The following is a 20740-nucleotide window of genomic DNA, read 5'->3' as shown; positions in this document are numbered from 1 at the left end:
GCAAAACGTTGCCCCTTCTCCCTTGTCCGATAAAAGGGTTGAGGCCCCCGGAAGTAAACGCCCTCGGGTGGATGCCCAGGCCTTAGAGGACGCTGTTTCCTCTGATGTAGATGAGGGCAGCGTATCTGAGTTCTCCCAACGGTTCTTTGGGGATTCCTTGGAGGAGACGGATTCCCGCTCGGATGGAGCGGATGACCCCTCTGCAGCACGGATCTTTCGCTCAGAGGATTTGCCCAACCTGTTAATGCAGGCCATGAGCATTTTGAAGATTTCCTCTCCGGAGGACGTCTCTCCCTCAGCCCCTGTTGGCTCCGCCATTATGCTGGGGACGAAGCGCCCGCCTAGAACCTTCCATGTGCATGATGCCATGCACACCTTAATTTCGGCTCAATGGGATGTCCCAGAAGCGAGCCTCAAAGTGGCTAGGGCTATGTCCCGCCTCTATCCTTTGCCTGAAAGTGAGCGTGAGGCCTTTGTTTGGCCTACCGTGGATTCTTTAATCACTGCGGTGACTAAGAAAACGGCGTTGCCGGTGGAAGGTGGCACGGCACTAAAGGACGCCCAAGACAGAAGATTGGAAGCGGCTTTAAGGTCGTCCTTCGAGGCGGCTGCCTTAAGTTTGCAGGCCTCAGTTTGCGGCTCCTATGTGGCCAGGGCGTGCCTGACGGTGCAGCGGGCTTCCCCCTCGGATCCTTCCTAGAGGGCTGACTGGCCGGTCCTGGAATCGGGCTTGGCTTATTTGGCAGACTTACTGTATGATGTCTTGAGAGCCTCTGCTAAAGGCATGGCTCAGACAGTCTCTGCGCGGCGGTGGTTTTGGCTGAAACATTGGTCTGCGGACCACGCCTCTAAGTCCCGCCTGGCTAAGTTGCCTTTTAAAGGCAAGCTGCTCTTTGGGGTCGAGCTGGATAAAATCGTGACCGATCTCGGCACGTCTAAGGGCAAGAGGTTACCAGAGGTCAGGGCTCGGGCCAGTGCTCGCCCCGGGATCTCCAGAGGAAGGTTTCAAGAAGCCCGTCGGTACCACCCGGGCAAGTCGGGCTCCTCTGCCCCCTCTTCCTTCAAAAGGAACTTCTCCCCCAAGCAGCATTCCTTTCGCAGAGACCGCCGTCCCGGAGGTACGCCCTCCGGTCCTCCCCCAGGGTCTCGTACCCAATGACGGGGTCTTGGTCCATGGCCCAGTGCAGATTGGAGGACGGCTGTCCTCGTTTCTGGGCGAGTGGACCAAAGTAACTTCAGACGCTTGGGTGCTGGAAGTCATCAGAGACGGCTACAAGCTAGAGTTCTGCCGACCCTTAAGAGACGGGTTTGTACTCTCTCCCTGCAAGTCTCCGGTCAAAGCTGTGGCAGTGCAGCAGACCTTGGACAACCTGATCCACCTGGGTGCGGTCGTTCCGGTGCCAGAAAATCAGATTGGCAAGGGACGTTACTCCATTTACTTTGTGGTACCAAAGAAAGGAGGTTCTGTCCGGCCTATCCTCGACCTCAAAGGGGTCAATCGGGCCTTGAAAGTGCGGCACTTTCGCATGGAGACTCTCCGCTCTGTTATAGCGGCAGTGAAGGCAGGAGAGTTCTTGGCTTCCTTGGACATCAAGGAAGCGTACCTGCATATTCCCATCTGGCCTCCTCATCAACGCTTTCTGCGTTTTGCAGTCCTGGGACGACACTTCCAGTTCAGAGCCCTCCCTTTCGGGTTGGCTACTGCTCCGCGGACCTTTTCCAAAGTAATGGTGGTCATCGCGGCCTTCCTGCGAATGGAAGGAGTACAAGTCCATCCTTATCTGGACGACTGGTTGATCCGAGCCCCCTCTTATGCAGAGTGCGGCAAAGCTGTGGACCGGGTAGTTGCTCTTTTGAGCTCCCTGGGATGGATCATCAACTGGGAGAAGAGCCAGCTGCGCCCGACTCAGTTCCTGGAGTATCTGGGAGTTCGGTTCGACACCCAAGTGGGCAGAGTGTTCCTGCCAGACAATCGGATTGTCAAACTTCAGGCTCAGGTGGACCAGTTCCTGGTAGCCTCTCCTCTTCGGGCTTGGGATTATGTGCAGCTGTTGGGCTCTATGACGGCCACGATGGAAGTAGTGCCCTGGGCCAGGGCTCATATGAGACCACTACAACACTCTCTGCTGCAGCGCTGGACTCCGATGTCGGAGGATTATGCTGTGCGCCTTCCCTTGGACCCAGCAGTGCGCAAGGCGCTGAGCTGGTGGATGCAGACAGACAAGTTGTCTGCGGGAATGCCTCTGGTGACCCCGGAGTGGATTGTCGTCACGACGGACGCCTCTTTGTCGGGCTGGGGAGCCCACTGCTTGGGAAGGACAGCGCAGGGGCTCTGGTCTCCTGCAGAGGCAAAGTGGTCTATCAACCTCCTGGAACTCAGAGCCATTCGGTTGGCGCTTTTGGAGTTCATCCCGGTACTGGCGTTGAAGCCAGTACGGGTCCTGTCGGACAATGCCACGGCTGTGGCCTATGTCAACCGCCAGGGAGGTACCAAGAGCGCCCCTCTAGCCAAGGAGGCCATGAATCTATGCCAGTGGGCGGAAGCGAACCTGGAACAGCTGTCAGCGGCCCACATTGCCGGAGTCATGAATGTCAAGGCGGACTTTCTCAGTCGCCGTACCTTGGAGCCCGGAGAGTGGCAGCTATCTGCTCAGGCGTTCTTGGACATCACGAAGCGCTGGGGCCAGCCGAGCCTAGATCTGATGGTGTCATCGGCCAATTGCCAAGTGCCGCGCTTTTTCAGCAGAGGACGGGACCCTCGATCCCTGGGAGTAGATGCTCTGCTCCAACAGTGGCCGACACAAGAGCTTCTCTATGTGTTCCCGCCCTGGCCCATGTTGGGCAGGGTGCTAGACCAGGTGGCAAAGCATCCGGGCCGGATAATCCTGGTGGGTCCGGATTGGCCCAGACGTCCCTGGTATGCGGACTTGATCAGGCTCTCAGTCGACGATCCTCTGCGGCTGCCAGTGGAGCAGGGCCTGTTACATCAGGGTCCCATGGTGATGGAGGATCCCTCCCCCTTTGGTCTTACGGCCTGGCTATTGAGCGGCAGCGTCTGAGAAAGAAGGGCTTCTCAGACAAGGTCATCGCCACTATGCTGAGAGCGAGGAAGCGCTCTACTTCTACTGCTTACGCCAGGGTTTGGCGTATCTTTGCAGCGTGGTGTGAAGCAGGCTCACTTTCTCCCTTCACTGCTCCAATTTCTTCAGTGTTGGCGTTCCTGCAAGAAGGTCTGGAGAAAGGCCTGTCGCTCAGTTCCCTTAAAGTCCAGGTAGCGGCTCTGGCTTGCTTCAGGGGCCGCCTGAAGGGTGTTTCCCTGGCTTCGCAGCCAGATGTGGTGCGCTTTCTCAAGGGAGTTAATCACCTGCGCCCTCCTCTGCACTCAGTGGTGCCTGCGTGGAATCTCAACCTGGTGCTAAGAGCATTGCAGAAGCCGCCTTTTGAACCCTTGTCGAGGGCATCTCTGAAAGACCTGACGTTGAAAGCAGTCTTTTTGGTGGCTATCACTTCAGCCAGAAGAGTTTCCGAGCTCCAGGCACTCTCATGTCGAGAGCCTTTTCTGCAGTTCACTGAGGCAGGAGTGACTATTCGCACAGTGCCTTCCTTCCTGCCCAAGATTGTTTCTCGCTTCCATGTGAATCAGCAGCTCTGTCTCCCTTCCTTTCGTAGGGAGGACTACCCAGAGGAATACTCTGCTCTCAAATATCTGGATGTGAGACGTGTCATCATCAGATACTTGGAAGTGACCAATGATTTCCGGAAATCGGATCATCTGTTTGTCCTGTTTGCAGGTCCTCGTAAGGGTCTGCAGGCTGCTAAGCCTACAGTGGCAAGATGGGTCAAGGAAGCCATTGCAGCGGCTTATGTGGCCGCGGGGAAGGTGCCGCCTATCCAGCTGAAGGCTCACTCCACTAGAGCTCAGGCGGCCTCTATGGCAGAGGCCGGGTCCGTCTCCTTGGAAGAGATTTGCAAGGCGGCAACTTGGGCTTCGGCCCATACCTTCTCCAGGCATTACCGCTTGACTGTGGTTGCTCGGGCAGAGGCCCGGTTTGGAGCTTCAGTGTTGCGGTCAGGGATTTCAATGTCCCGCCCTGGGTGAGTACTGCTTCTGTACATCCCACCAGTCTATGGATTGATCAGCATGATGATATGGAAGGTAAAATTATGTATCATACCTGATAATTTTCTTTCCATTAATCATAGCTGATCAATCCATAGCCCCTCCCAGATATCTGTATTGGTTATATTCTGGTTGCATTTCAGGTTCAAGTTTAGTCTTCAGTTCCTGTTCAGGAGGACTTCGTGTTCAAGTTTTTCAATGGATTCTTCAAGAGTTGAGACGAATTTGTGTTACAGTGAGCTGCTGCATTCCTCTCCCCTCCGTTTTACGGGGCTGGATTGAGACTTAAATTCTGCCGGCGCTCCCTCCCGCTTCGTGCGGCAGTAGGGCAGCTTTGTACCCCTCCCGCTTCGGCGGTGTTAGGGTCAGTCAGCTCCTCCCGCGGTTGCGGTTGCAGGATAAGCCAGATCCCCCCGCATCGGCGGGTGTGGTGTCCCTCCCCCGCTCCGCGGGGATGAGCTGGACGGATTCCCCTCCCCCACTTGTGTGGGGATGAGCTGGGTTAATTCCCCTCCCCCGTTTCGGCGGTGGTGAGCTGGGCAGAGTGTCCCTTTGTGGGTGTAATTCTCTAAGTGCTGAGTCCTGCGGATGGAGCTTGGATATCGACATACTGAGGAGTTTCCGGCAGCACATGACCACATATAGGGAGGCAAAAGGATTGCTCTCTATCTCCACCTGCTGGTAGATGGACACAACCCACCAGTCCATGGATTGATCAGCTATGATTAATGGAAAGAAAATTATCAGGTATGATACATAATTTTACCTTGGGTTAGCTACAGTGCCCAGAACCTTTTCTAAGGTTGTGGTGATGGTAGCCGCCTTCCTGAGAAAAGAGGGAATCGGAATGCATCCCTATCTGGATGACTGGCTACTCAGGACATCGTCAGAGCAGGCGAGTTAAGTGACAAGCCGGGTCATGGCATTTTTGCAGTCTCAAGGTTGGGTTGTCAATCTGCACAAGAGTCGTCTGATCCCAACACAGACTTATTGCAAATTCCAAATCCCCAAGCTTGGGATTATGTTCAGGTGCTTAGCACTACAGTGGTGTCTTGGGCCGGAGCTCACAAGTTATCCACTCCAGCAGTCTTTCTTGTCCTGGTGGTCACCAGTTTCTCAACCTACCATTAGTGTCTGTGTTGAAGTGCATTATGTCGGGGTGGCTTCAGTTGAACAAGCTCCTCCAAGTGACATCTCTCTTTGGATAGCTGTAGTCACAGATAACCAGCCTGACAGATTAGGGAGCCCACTGTCTTCAACACATTGCTCAAGGTCTATGGAACCTCATGGCAGCACTGTGGCAGTCCAATTGGTGTGGGCTCAGAGCGGTGTACAACAGCCTCCAAGCCTTTCAATCTGTTCTGGAGAGCAAACTGACTTGGGTTCTCTCGGTCAACATGATGGCAGAGGATTCCATCAACAGGCAGGGAGGCACTTGTCTTCCTCTGGCAGTGGAAGCATGCCTTCTATTTTACTGGACAGAAAGGCAGTTGCAGCAGCTTTCAGTCGTCCACCTAGTGGACCCTGTCAATGGGGAAGCGGAATTCTGCAGCAGGACCTCCTGGGACCCAATGGAATCGGAGCTGGCACTGGACAGGTCCAACTGGTAACTCAGAGGTGGGGCACTCCCCAATAGATCTCATGGTGACCCATCACACTGTCAGAGTTTCCAGGTTTTTCGGCAGAAGACGAGAGGTTGGTTCAGAAGGCATATATTCTCCTCTTCAGTCTTGGATGGAGTGGCCCCTGCTTTGTGTTCCCGCTGTGGTCTCTAATAGGCTAAGTTATTCACAGAGTCCTTTGTCATCAGGGGTTAGACATTTGGTTTGCTCCGGATTGGCCCAGGAGGCCGGAATATGCGTGCTTGATTCGTTGTCTGGTAGGCAACCGTTTGCTTTCCTCTGAGTCACAGACTCCTCCTTCAGGGTCCCATTCAGCTGGAGGATCCTTCCTGCTTTTGGTTTTACAGCCTGACTTTTGAGAGGCCAGAATGGAGAAGGAAAGGGTATGCTACCGATATCATTGCAACTTTACTTCTGGCAAGAAAACACTTGACTTTAGCCGTGTATGCTTGTGTCTAGTGAGTTTTGAATCATGGTTCTCCGAACGGGTGTGGTCTCTGTTTCAGGCCTGTTTGCCACACATATTAGCCTTCTTGCAGGATGGTCTTAGCAAAGTCTCACAACTCTTTAAGGTTTAGGCAGCAGCTCATGCCTTTTACCGGGGTTAGATTCTTGATTCCTCATTCACTTCTCATCCAGATGTGGTTTATTTCTTGAAAGGGGCTCGTGGTCTTAGGCCTCCTCTTCATTATCCTTGTCTTGCTGTGGGCTCTTTAAAAAAAAAAAAATGCTCCCTTTGAACATCTGAAGCAGGCTGCTCGAAAGATCTTCCTTTCAAATCTCTCCTAGTAGCTGTTGCCTTGGCTCATGGAGTTTTGTGTTACAGGCGTGGTTGGGCAGAGATCTGTTCCTTCCTTTCTCGGTTTCAGGAGTGACTATTCGTACCTTTTCCTTCTTATCTTCCTTGGGTGGTTTTGGCTTTTCATCTTAGTCTGCCTCCTCTTCTGCCCTTTGTTAAGGAAGCAAATTGCAAGACGGATTTTCACTTGCTCCGTTTGCTTGATGTTCAAGTGCTTCTCTGGTATTGGCAAGATACTAATGTTCTCGGGCAGTCCGTTCATCTTTTTGTTCTTTTTTTTCAAGCCTGAATCGGGGTCAGGCAGCATCTAGGGTGACTTGAGTTTGCCTCTTCTCTGGTGATACCAGCCTAAGCTGGTCTTTGATTTCTTTTGCTGCAGAGCTATGGATTAAGCCATAAGGCCAGTCCCAAACTATATATATATATATATATATATACATATACATTTTTTTTTCCTTTTAAAAGTTACTTTATAAGTCTAGGGCTTCCGAATGTGAAATTGTATAATCAGGCTTGCTTATTGCGTCATATAGAGGTCTGGTTTATGTACACCTAGTCCCATACCCCTATAGGCTTAGAATCTACATTTTATGCTCCCCATAACTTTCACTCTTTACTGCTTCTCAAACAGACCCAGCTGCCTTCAGGTCTTTAGCTGAAACATTTTACTTCACCTGCTGCGGACTGTGCTTGTGAGGGGACTTGGGGAGGGGGGGATGCCCAGACTACGGATCAGATCTCGATATGAGGTAATTTGGCCTTTGCCCCAGGCATGGAAAACACCGCTTTTCCATTATGGGAATGTAAAGATATATTTCTCTTGGAGCATCTGCTGAGTGATGAGGGTACACTCCTTACTTTTGAGGAGCTCCAGGCTCGGGTGGATCCTACTTGGGGTAACAGGTTTGCTTATCATATTAAGCACTACATAGCTTCCTTAGACATTCAGCCCCTGGCCCAACACATTCGAGACCACATTAGGGAGTTTTTCAGTTTCAGGCCTCCACAGTGCCCTTACTAAATGGGAACCCCAGAGAGATAAACAAAAAGGCACACAACTGCTTACAAAACAGTAGATAAAAAACAACAAAGCAGTGGAATCAAATGCATGGGGTATTGTTCCAATAAATGCATTTGATTCCACTGCTTTGTTGTTTTTTATATAACCCCAGAGAGATTACACTGAACTTAGAAGGGAGCGAGACCTGGGGACACCGTTGCCAGCTTGGGACATCATGTGCACTTTAAGGAATATTCCAGCTCTCACATATGATGCACGCTTAAGGGAATATCATTACTGAGTCATATATAGGGCCTACTTGAGCTTGTCACAATTGTTTCACATGGGGGGGGGGGGGTGGATGCAGGACTCTTGGTGTCTCAAGTGTGGCTATCACCATAACTCTTTTTACCACTCTTTTTGGTTGTGTCCCAAAATACAGTCTTTTGGGGGCCGCATTCGAAAATTCATGGTATTTTTACTGGGAGTGAGGATATCTGTCACAGTGGAACAATTCTTCCTGTACATTCCCGGGGCTACTAGATGACTAAAGAAGGGTAATGTTATGCTAATTTGCAAGCTGACTTTGCTAGCATGCAAATCATTCTACAACACTAGACCACAGCCAGCCTCCTGCTTACTGGTATTGGAGGAATCAGCTGCATATGCTGGCAACATGGGAGGCTAAAGAGACATGGGGATCTTTTAAATGCAAACATTTCATATCGATTTGGGATATTTACTTAAATATTCTCCATCCCAGAGGTCGGAGTTTACTCTTGAACAATCTATAGGTTAATGGCCCTTACAGTTCCACTATATTGTAGCCCTATTCTCATGGAAGGGGGGGGGGGGGTGTTGACATTTGCAGAACAGGTGAACGCCTGAGGGGGTCATAAGAACCCAGGCCCTCGTAGGCCTATCCTGGGAGTTTTATTGTTTAAATTTTCTCTATTGGCAAAGGGGGAGGGCTGGGGGAATATAGGGTTGGTGGGGGGAGAGCACATAAGAATAGGAGGGTTTGGTAGATTTCCTCTCATTTTGACTAACTAAATGTTATCATGGTGATATACAATAATTGTTCTTAGCTATGTTTATCTCCCCCCCCCCCCCCCCCTGTACACCACAATGCAGGAAGAAGGGGGCGGGGAATGGGTTGATTCCATCTGTAACGCAAATCAAAAGACACAATGTTTGATACTACCATTGTACTGTTTTTACTTGATCAATAAAAATTGTTAAACCATAAAAGTTACTTTACAGAGTCAGCCTAATGTTCCAGTAGTCTGCATACTTTGATGACAACTGGGAGATATTCCAGGTGCACTGCTGCTCTTCTGATAAGCAGAGGTTTTACATTTTGCTCAAGTAGCACTAACAGCCAGCACCCTACAAGTCCACAACTAAAGCAAATGGTTCAGTGTCACACATAAATGGGCAGTATTCACAATGGAGAAGGGTAGTTAGTGGGATTCCTCAGGGGTCCGTGCTAGGACCGCTGCTTTTTAATATATTTATAAATAATTTAGAGATGGGAGTAACTAGCGAGGTAATTAAATTTGCTGATGACACAAAGTTATTCAAAGTCGTTAAATCGCGACAGGATTGTGAAAAATTACAAGAGGACCTTACGAGACTGGGAGACTGGGCGGCTAAATGGCAGATGATGTTTAATGTGAGCAAGTGCAAGGTGATGCATGTGGGAAAAAAGAACCCGAATTATAGCTACGTCATGCAAGGTTCCACGTTAGGAGTTACGGACCAAGAAAGGGATCTGGGTGTCGTCGTCGATAACGCACTGAAGCCACCTGCTCAGTGTGCTGCTGCGGCTAAGAAAGCGAATAGAATGTTGGGTATTATTAGGAAAGGTATGGAAAACAGGTGTGAGGATGTTATAATGCCGTTGTATCGCTCCATGGTGCGACCGCACCTTGAGTATTGTGTTCAATTCTGGTCGCCGCATCTCAAGAAAGATATAGTAGAATTGGAAAAGGTGCAGCGAAGGGCGACTAAAATGATAGCGGGGATGGGACGACTTCCCTATGAAGAAAGACTAAGGAGGCTAGGGCTATACAGCTTGGAGAAGAGACGGCTGAGGGGAGACATGATAGAGGTATATAAAATAATGAGTGGAGTGGAACAGGTGGATGTGAAGCGTCTGTTCACGCTTTCCAAAAATACTAGGACTAGGGGGCATGCGATGAAACTACAGTGTAGTAAATTTAAAACAAATCGGAGAAAATTTTTCTTCACCCAACGTGTAATTAAACTCTGGAATTCGTTGCCGGAGAAAGTGGTGAAGGCGGTTAGCTTAGCAGAGTTTAAAAAGGGGTTGGACGGTTTCCTAAAGGACAAGTCCATAAACCGCTACTAAACGGACTTGGAAAAATCCAAAATTCCAGGAATAACATGTATAGAATGTTTGTACGTTTGGGAAGCTTGCTAGGTGCCCTTGGCCTGGATTGGCCGCTGTCGTGGACAGGATGCTGGGCTCGATGGACCCTTGGTCTTTTCCCAGTATGGCATTACTTATGTACTAACCATGAGGCAGTATGACTTTCATCATAGGCAGATAGTGTCAATGAATCTGATAAATTTATTTTATTGGGTGACTAGAGAATTAGATCTAAGATATGCACTGGGTATGGTGTATTAGGATTTCAGCAAAGCTGCTGAATTTGTCCCACATAGGAGGCTCATGAATAACTTGTGACCTGCCCCTAGGCTATTCAGATTATTCAAGTGATTATATATAAAAACAGGGATGATTACAGCATTAAAGCAGGGACCACAAAAAGTGTGGATATCAACGTCTCTAAAAAGGAAAACTGCAATACTGCTTCGAGTGAATATGTATGAAAACAAAGTAAATGCCAATAGTGCAATGATGCGCATACATAAAATGTGTCTCAAAACAAAAATATACTTACTGTGGTCTCTAGCATACACAAATGGACACACCATTATTGAAGCTGGAAAAACTATTGCAAGTGTCCTGTGATGTTTACGACGGTTTCAAATTAGGTATGTGCCTTTTATTATCTCATTTATAATTTTTTTTATACATATTTGTATTGAAGTTCGTAACCTATACCAGTGCCCTTGCTTTGCTGTTATGTGATGTCAGATTTTATTATGCTTTTATATATATGTTTATATGCACTGTCATATAATTGTTGCATTATATACACTTTATATATATATATTTTTTTTCTTATATATGCTCTTTTATGTACATGTGTATATATATATATTATTTATATTGGACAGTGCGTAGCGATATGTTTATTCATGTAATTATTCTAGTATACTCTCTATGTATACCTAGTAATATTCCATATTTTATTGTTTTTTGTCAATTTATATATTTGATATATTATGCTTGTATGTGTGTTATATTTTATTATGATCTACGATAATTATTATATATTCATTGTAGCCCCTGACGCAGCCCTAGGTGGGCGAAACACGGCCTGTGTCGGGCGATTTGTTCATACACGGTATCTTCTATAAACCACATATACACATATCAAGACTAATATCTGAGTGAATATGGTAAAGGCGGTTAGCTTAGCAGGGTTTTAAAAAGGTTTGGACGGCTTCCTAAAGAAAAAGTACATAGGCCATTTTTTATTTTATTTTTGTTACATTTGTACCCTACGCTTTCCCACTCATGGCAGGCTCAATGCGGCGGCTTACATATTGTATACAGGTACTTATTTGTACCTGGGGCAATGGAAGGTTAAGTGACTTGCCCAGAGTCACAAGGAGCTGCCTGTGCCTGAAGTGGGAATCGAACTCAGTTCCCCAGGACCAAAGTCCACCACCCTAACCACTAGGCCACTCCTCCACATTGAAGGATATTTCAAGTTTGATGGAAAATGCAACATTGAAATCCTCATTTGGGGATCGATTGGACAATGTGTTATGAACAACGTATGACTTTAAATATCAGAAAAATATTATTGTAACAGTGTCGGCGGTCAAGTATTGATATTCTCTCAGATATTAGTCCTGATATGTGTATATGTGGTTTATAGGTATGGATGAGAAATTAGGATGTGAGTGTATGTTTGGGAAGAGCTGATTTGGATTTTATAGCAATGTGATATATTTGGATTTTATAACAATGTGATATATTTGATGTAGTATTTCAGGTATTTAATTGAATGAATAAAGGAAATTAATTTGTATTATATATATACAGTTGTTAATTATTTTGGGGTTTTATGCATATTCATTAGGGATAGCCTGAAAACCCAACTATATTGTGGTCCCCCAGGATAGGGTTTGTGAACCATCCATACCTTGGGAAACTGTCTTGGGATCGGTTCTATTCAATATTTTTTATGAATAGGACTTGTGGAAAATCCACTACTTATTTCTAGTATAAGCAGCATAAATCCAAAGGAATAGTTCATGATACAGAGTGATGAACTGTTGTGCACCAACCAGGAGATGTGGTGATGGTGTCTGATCTCAAGGTGCTGGCTAAAGCCAGAGCGATGCTGGAATTTTATAGGCATAACAGGCAGAGAAAAGGAGGTGATCATGCACCTATACAAGTCTTTAATGAGGTCTCATCTGGAGTACTGTGTTCAATGCTGGAGGCTATGCCTCCTAAAAGGATAGAAAGAGGTTAGAGAGCATGCAGAGAGTAGCAACCACGATGGTTTTAAGTCTTCATCAGAAAGTATACGAGATGAGACCTGGTGATTTAAATGTGTTGGGAGAGAGAGATGGGATATGTCAAACATTTAAGTAACTGAAGGTATTAATGCACAAAAGCTATTTTTTTCTCTTATTAAAACAGTAAAAAAAACAAAAAAGCATGGTATGATTTTTTTTTTCTATTTATTTTTAAACAGCTCAGAGCAGATAAAATAGCACAGGCTTTGTGAAAGGGAGAGAGGTTTTTTTTTGTTTGTTTTTTCAAAAACAAAAAACAAAGCAGTAAGTACACAGTAAAATATAACTAAGCAATTAAGATCTAAAGAGTAGATATCAGGTAGCTAAACCTATAGCCGGACAATTGAGATATTAAGAATAAAAATCAGAAAGCAGGTAGCACTGTTATGGTTTAGGTCCTTGAAGGAGAGTACATGGATGGCTCTCTGACTGAAAGGCATTAGGAAAGAGGTCTTCCAGAATAAAGTGCAGTATCTGTTTACACATTTAGGAGACAAACGGGCAGAATTTTCTGAGAATTGGATTCTCAAGGTCACACAGGATGATGTGAACAAGTAAGAAAATCTTCCTGGAACAGCAGTTCCCAGGTCTGCCTTAGGGTTGCCACAGTCAATTGAATGTTTGAGTGATCTGCAAGGAGCTCGTATGAGAGATGTGCCTGTTCTGTTTCTAGTGTGTTCAAATATCTTATACATACATATTTTCAAAGCACTTAGCCTTCCAAAGTTCCATAGGTTTCTATGGAACTTTGGAAGGCTAAGTGCTTTGAAAATATGCCTGTATAGTCATTTTGGCTTCTCTGAATACTCAACTGTGGCATCCTGAAGACTGTTTTAGAGACCACTTGTGCAAGAAAAGATATGTAGTTTTGTCTTTGTGTTGTATTGGAAGACTTGCTTTATATATTATTTGTGAATAAATGTGTGTATGTGTGTATGTATGTATGTGTATATATATATATATAATATAAAATATGTGTGTATATAAATAAAATAATAAATGGTGTCCCTGTTGACACCAGGAAACAAAATGACATTTTAGTACAGCTCGAGTAGTGAAAGCAGATCACTGTTAATTACATTAAGTAGTGTTTTTGAGCCTTTTAAATTGAGGGAGATTCATTTTTCTTGCTATGTCATTCATTTTTTTTGTTCACCCTTACTGGCTTCCAGACTTGGAAGATCCACCACCCTTGAGTCCCTTGGATGAAATTTCTGAAGATGAAGCCCTGCAGATAGTAGCGGAGCCGATCCTTCCTTCTGCTTCTTTTACTCTCCGAGATTATGTGGATCATTCGGAGACTCTGACTAAGCTGCTGCTCCTGGGTAGGTGAAATCTGTGCTTAGTTTTCCAAGCCACATGGGGAATTGCTGACAGCTGTTTAACCTTGGGAGTGCTCTTGTTTTCCTTTGAAAACATCTATTACGTCACTGTTACACACCACCTAAGAGGACAAATGTAAGGGAATCTATAGGACGCTGCTACTTTCCCACAGTGTTGGGGCCACCTTAAAACCACTAGCCCTGCCGAAGTGGGATGTGACACGGGAGGGGTGGAGTCATGAGGGCATGACCCAGGAAGTATAAAAGGCTGGGCTAGAGCTAGTTTAATTGCTTTGGGTATTAAATTACCTTTCAACTGATCTTTATTTTGTTGTGCTGAGAGCAAGCAAGGAGAAGCCAGAATTGCTACTGTATGTTAAAAGGATTCAAAAAGGTTAAGGGGGAGTGACACAGAACAGTGTTATAGACCAAAGCAAAAGCAGGCTCAGGGTGCCACAACCCCTCGAGATGGCTCTGCTTAGTTTTTTACTAAAAGAAAATTGTGCTTTCTGAGCTGTGCATTATTTTGTGCTTCCAACCAATGCATAAGGGGTCGGTGATTCAAAGCAATTTAAATGGCCAAGAGACGCCTGGCCATTTAAATCACTTGTGTGGCACTGAGCTGGATAGTGCTGCTGAATACTGAATATGCCCTCTAACTATCTATGTAATTATACTCCAACGCTCCAGATTTTTATGTTTTAAATCTCGCTTTTTATTGTGTTGTCTATATGTCTACATACCTAAACATATAAATATGTATTATATCTTTCATTCAGCACGCACACACTCCACTTTCGTCCCCTGGACTCTAGTATCTATGCCAAAACTGGCTAGATTGAGATGGTCAGGGTCTGGAATTAGGGCAGAGTGGAAACTTCGCTGGTTAGCAGCAATTTTCACTCTAAGTAACCATATAAAGTTAGGAAAAGCAAACAGCTGTCCTAACTTTATGCAGAGAGTTAATCGGGCACCAGTCTAAATATCAGCCAGTGCTCTGTTAACTGTGTATTTAGTTCTAGGCGCTGCACCTACCCCAGCATTGAATATCCACTGTTAGGTTTTGTTTTTTTTTCCCAGAGTTTCATTTTTCACCACAGAGATATTTCCAATCACTTCAACATTTCTTATACTTCACTGCTCTCCTGACGTATTACAGCCCAAGTGTATAATCTTGGATTTTTAGGTTTGTTTTGCTCAAGCAAAGAAAAGTCCATAAGCTATTATTAAAATGGACTTGGGAAAATCTGCTGCTTATTTCTAGGATAAGCAGCATGACATGTACTGTTTTGGGATCTTGCCAGGTACTTCTGATTTGGATTGGCCACTGTTGGAAGCAGGATACTGGGCTTGAGGGACCTTCAGTCTGTCCCAGTATGGCAAACACTTATGTACTTATGTAAGCGTTAACGCCTCTTGGGAAAGCTCCATTCGTCTGTCTGTCCGTTTGTACTCATAAGAACACAGAGACACGAAGATAGCCCCTGTCGTTGTAACGCGCAGGCTTTCCCATGTCTTTTCACACCCAGTCCCCGAACAGACATACATGAATTTGCAAATGGAGGAAGGGGAAATGTGTCATTTTGTCAGCATGCACTTTTCAACTTAGTCTTCTTTCCAATTCCACAGATGCACGTACAAAACAAATGCACAGCAAGGATTTTTTTCCCATGTATATGTGCATAAAATGCCTCTTATGAATATAGCCCTGCTTACACGTATGCATATGTACTTATAGGTGACATGGGTGGAGTTGCAAAGTACGCACATTGGTTATAAAATAACACACTTGTATGCTTCTTTCAGCTGCATGTATTTACACCTGCTGATAATCGGTGTGGCTGCAATTAGCAGATTTTGTGGTGGTATTTATGAACTAGGTATTTATGAACTAAGTACACCATGTACTTCTATGATAGAAACATGACGGCAGATAAGGGCCAAATGGCCCATCCAGTCTGCTCATCCTCAGTAGCCATTAAGAACATAAGAGTAGCCATACTGGGTCAGACCAATGGTCCATCTAGCCCAGTATCCTGTTTTCCAAACAGTGGCCAAGCCAGGTCACAAGTACCTGGCAGAAACCCAAATCGTGGCAACACTCCATACTACAAATCCCAGGGCAAGCAGTTGATTCCCATGTCTGTCTCAATAGGGAGCTTCTGGTTTCTGGGCTTGTATTTCTTGGAGCTAATTTGATCAATCCATTCCAAACAGTATCCAGAAAATGAGGGTGTTCGCTTTGAAGAGTAGTCTTGCCTTGATTGGCAGCCACTGTAGTGAGTAGTGGGGTAGCTCTTTCGTATTTTGTCTTTTGAATATCAGTCTTGCTGCTGTGTTTTGGACGGTTTGTAACGATTTTAATGGGGTTTTTTTCCTTATACTCTACCTATGCTGCATTACAGTAATCTAACTGAAATAGTATCATCAATTGTTTCATTATCTGGAATGATAGTCTAGGAAAATAGTCTCTTATCCTTCTCAGTTTCCATAGTGTTCTGAATCATTTTGATGCTGATTTGATTGTCCAGTGATAGATGTTTATCTAGAATAATTCCCAGTATTTTCAGTTGTGTTTCAGTTTGGTATGCTTGATTGTTGATTGTGAAATTTTGGTGAGCTGTGGGGTTGTGTGGGCTGGAAAGAACCAGGAATTTGGTTTTGTCTCTTTTTTTTAGTTTGAGTTTGAAAGTTGTTGCCCAGTTTTCCGTAAAGTCCAGGCCTGTTTTGACTTTGGCCAGTATTTCAGTGATGCTGTTAAAAGGTATGTAGATGGTGACATTATCTGTGCATATGAATGGATTGAAGCCCATTGCTTCCAAGTTTTGCTGAGTGGTGCCATCATTACATTGGTGATATTGTTGATAACTCCTCCTTTTCCTATGAGATCCCATGTGCCTGTCCCATGCCCTCTTAAATTCTGACACAGTCCCCCTTCTCCATGACCTCCACTTGGAGGCCATTCCACAGATCCACCACCTTTCCATGAAAGAGTATTTTCTTAGATTCCTTCTAAGCCTATTTCCTCTTAACTTCATCCAATGTCATCTCATTCCAGAGGTTTCCTTCACTTGAAAAAGGCTCACCTCCGGTACATTGACGCCACTGAGGTATTTAAACACCTCTATCATAACCCCTCTCTCCCAGTGTGTACATGTTGAGGATCATAAGCCTGTCCCTATATGTTTTATGACCAATTTTGTAGCTGCCCTCTGGACCAACTCCATCCTATTTGTCATTTGTAGGTGTGGTCTCCAGAATTGTATGCAGTACTCTAAATGGGGTCTCACCAGAGACTTATACAAGGGAACTATCGCCTCTTTTTTTTTCCTGCTGATAGTTCCTTTGTATAAGTCTCTGGTGAAGCCCCATTTAGAATACTGTGTGCAACCACCACAAAATCTAATTGCAGCTACAATGTGGTAGCCTAGCTGCCTTAGAATTACCCTCTACAAGATGTGACACTCTGTTCTTCTTAGAGTAAGCAGTATTCTTGTAGCTTTTCCTAGTCACTTTTCTGGTCTATGCCATTGTTAGTCATTCAGTTCTCTTGATTTAGTTGAGGATACTAGCCCTAAAACTATGCTATTATGTTGCATGCCCCATCACTTTGGGTTTTTAATTGTTCTTTCGCAGTCATTCAGCTGAAACATAATCTGCTTACCATCCTGCAAAAGCAGACCAAAATAATCTGGTTTAATATTCATACAGGATTTAGTCTTGCTTTCAACAGTGTTGTGTGTTCATCATTATTGCTGTGCTCTAAGGCAGTGTGCATTAGGTGCATTTTTAAAAGTGAGGTCAATAAATAAAATCTGTCTGCTGCAGGTGTTGATTTATCTAAGTTGGAACGGCGCAGAAACGTGGGAACTTTCCTCTTGAGGCTAGATTTTGAAAAGGACATAAAAGAAAAGCTTCTCTTTCTCAAGGATGTGGGTTTGGAAGACAGTCAACTGGGACCATTCCTAACCAAAAATCCATTTATCCTCTCTGAAGACATGGAAAATCTGCAGACGAGGTAGGCTGTAGTTTACCTTGTTTTCTTGACATTTTTCCCTAACTTTACAGCTTTGGGACTTGTCACATCCAGGTATTTAGGACATCTTGGGAAAACTCTTAAAAGGTTTAGCTTCTGTCTGTACACCAAGGACTAGTTTTAACTGTCAGCCTGCTTTTTGGCATCTCTAACTTTTTCTTGTATAAGAAACAAACTTACAGGGTCATTTACTAACAGTGCCCATTAACTCTTAATGAGGACACCCAGGAGGGGTCGTGGGGCTGGCAGACACAGCTGCCTTTTTTTTTTTTTTATATTTGAAAAGGTTGTAGCATGGTCTCTCTTCCTTTCCCTTTCCTCCCAGCCCCAGTCCGACATCTCCCCTCAGCCCCCTCTCACCCCCAAACTTTTGCTGTTCTCCCCTCAGCCACCTTGCTCCCAACCGTATGTGCAGCACTTCTTCCTCATCCTCCCCCACCCTGGTCCAACAAATCTTTTCTTTTCCAGCAGCAGCAGCCAAGACACGCCTGAGCCGACCCGGAGCTTTTCCTCTGCCGTGGTCCTGCTGTTGCATAAACAAGATGTTGCATCAGAGGCACGGGTTGCAGATGTGTGCTGGTTGCCACTGCTGGCAAAGAAATGAGATTTGTTGGACCTGGGTGGGGGAGGATGATGGAGAAGTGCTACACACACAAGTGGGAGCAAAATGGCTGAGGGGAAAAGAGCAAGAGGTCTGGGTGTCTGAGGGAGTTCTGAGGGAAGAAGTTGGACCGAGGCGGGAGGGAAAGGAAGAGAGAGAGACCAAAAAAAAAGAAAAAAGGTTGTATGTGTGCTGCCTAGTGTGTCGGGCAACACACCTGTTGAGAGCCACTGGCTATAAAGGTTACCCAGCACTGCTCTAGGAGACCGAGAGAAGCTTTCAAACAAGCTTTTCTCTGTAATTTTTGAGACATCAGTAGGGCTTGTGTTCTCTCCTTGGACTTCTCTAAAATCCTTGCAGAGCCTTTCAGAGAACCCACATTCAGATGGGTTCCAAATCATGTAGCATGGCAAACTGTGAAAGCATTTATGGGGGTCTTCCTGCTTCTTTGCCCAGTTTTTTAATACATTCTGAGGATGACACCATTGCAATGCTTTTGGTGGAAGGCAGTCGATCAAATCTAATGTTGTCATATCAGAAGTTACTATCTGCGTGATCAGATATTACTTTTGTTTCATACTGTTTCATTGCAACTTTCTACAGATAGAAATTCTTAATTTGACTAAATCATCTTTAAGCTTTATTGAAAGGTGACAATTATAGCATGTTTTCCCAAGGAAATTCAGTGTGGCTAATGAAAAGCTTAAGACCAGCCCATACAGAATAAATGGTGGCCTATACCAACATAACCCTGTTGCAGAAACTTCTTGTTGGTCTCCATCTCCTTCTATAGACAATCCTGTAGCCAGTCTAAGAGAAATTGAATTGATAGGTTTATTGCTATGTAGTAAAGACTGCTTTGAGCATTAATTGATTTCAGTGTGACTGTCTTCACATACCACAGGCTTCATTAAGGGCCTACACATGTTACACGTTTGAATCGCTCCAGCAGTGAAAACCCTCTGCTTAGAAAAAAAACATTTTTAAGTTTGACTGCTTACCATGTTCCACCGGCCCATAAATAAGTGGTAGCTGGTAAGGGTGAGGGTTGGGTTGAGATGAATAAGCAGTAGACTGGATTTGTGTTCATATTTGTATTGAAAATTGTTTTGTAGCTTTTTGAAGAAAGGTATATAAAAATATATAATCAATACACCACAGAACTTCAGATTTGGAGCTATCAACCAGAGTGCAAAGATTAATTATGAAAACTGCTTAAAAAAAAAGTTTTTGAGTTTAATCTTAAGTAGAGGAGTGTGGTAGCCGTGTTAGTCCACTCTTAAGGTTATCAATAGAAATCAAACAAAATAAAACATGGAAAAGAAAATAAGATGATACCTTTTTTATTGGACATAACTTAATACATTTCTTGATTAGCTTTCGAAGGTTGCCCTTCTTCGTCAGATCGGAACATTAGAAGGGCAACCTTCGAAAGCTAATCAAGAAATGTATTAAGTTATGTCCAATAAAAAAGGTATCTTATTTTCTTTTCCATGTTTTATTTTGTTTGATTTCTATTGATGAGTTTAATCTGAAACAACAACAAAGCTCTGAACTCCACATCTGAGGAGCTGTTTCAGAAAATGGTCTCTTGTTCAGGATAGTGGAAAAACGGGCAGTAGAAACAGCTTTGAGGGAACTGTTGGATAAATGTACTTTATGGTTCTCTATCCATTTGTTCCTTAGAGTGAATTACCTTGCATCGGTAAAGTTCAATAAGGAAGCCATTGCTCGAATAGTTACTGAGGCTCCCTATTTATTGAACTTCTCAGTGGAAAGAGTAGATAATCGACTTGGATTTTTTCAGAAAGAGCTTAGATTAAGTGCACATACGGTAAGTTGAATCTTTGAATGCCTCTTTACTAGTTGCGCCTCTATCTAAGTCTGATTGTCTTTCTTATTCCAGCCTCTAGGGAGTGTTTTCCCCTCCCCATGTTTTATTGCTTTTTTTTTTTTTTTTACATCTGTACCCTGCGCTTTCCCACTCATGGCAGGCTCAATGCGGCTTACATGGGGCAATGAAGGGTTAAGTGACTTGCCCAGAGTCAAAAGGAGCTGCCTGTGCCTGAACTGGGAATCGAACTCAGTTCCTCAGTTCCCCAGGACCAAAGTCCACCACCCTAACCACTAGGCCACTCCTAGCATACTATGCTATACTTCGTATTGTTTTGAATATGTGGGCACACTACCAAGATGGAATTGTTTAATGAGCCATCAACTGTCAATAATTGGATGCTCACACCAATTACTGATGCTTATTGGCAATAAGTAGGTTTTGCGCACGCATCTGGTTGTGCGCTGTTCTATAATGCTGGGTGCCCAAATCTCATAGTGCGTGGCAATGGGAGGGGCAGGGGCGTTCTGAAAAATTGTGCATAGTGATACAGAATACAGGCTCAGCGCATCCAGCTTGGGCACCAGCATTTTCACCTGGTTTCAGGAACAGTCTGTGTCCAGGCCATTAAGATAAAGATAAGTAACGCTGTGGCTCTGGGCACTAGATACGAGTGATTTATATGCAATTTGAAAGGATAATTATGCACAGGTTTTA

General features: G+C 44.9%; 1 protein-coding gene across 4 annotated transcripts in view; it reads left to right on the top strand.

The window, feature by feature from the left end:
• Positions 1–20740, top strand: part of MTERF3 (mitochondrial transcription termination factor 3) — a 67328-nt gene that overhangs the window by 22544 nt on the left and 24044 nt on the right. For all 4 annotated transcript variants that reach the window (XM_030216963.1, XM_030216990.1, XM_030216981.1 and 1 more), the window contains 3 exons: positions 13403–13555; positions 17381–17570; positions 19876–20023. In XM_030216963.1, the coding sequence (XP_030072823.1) occupies positions 13403–13555; positions 17381–17570; positions 19876–20023 (491 nt within the window). The remainder of the gene's footprint in view (positions 1–13402; positions 13556–17380; positions 17571–19875; positions 20024–20740) is intronic.

The sequence above is a fragment of the Microcaecilia unicolor genome, chromosome 1 (assembly GCF_901765095.1).
Source record: "Microcaecilia unicolor chromosome 1, aMicUni1.1, whole genome shotgun sequence".
In the NCBI taxonomy this organism is placed as follows: Eukaryota; Metazoa; Chordata; class Amphibia; order Gymnophiona; family Siphonopidae; genus Microcaecilia; species Microcaecilia unicolor.
This window is presented reverse-complemented; position numbering and strand designations above follow the sequence as displayed.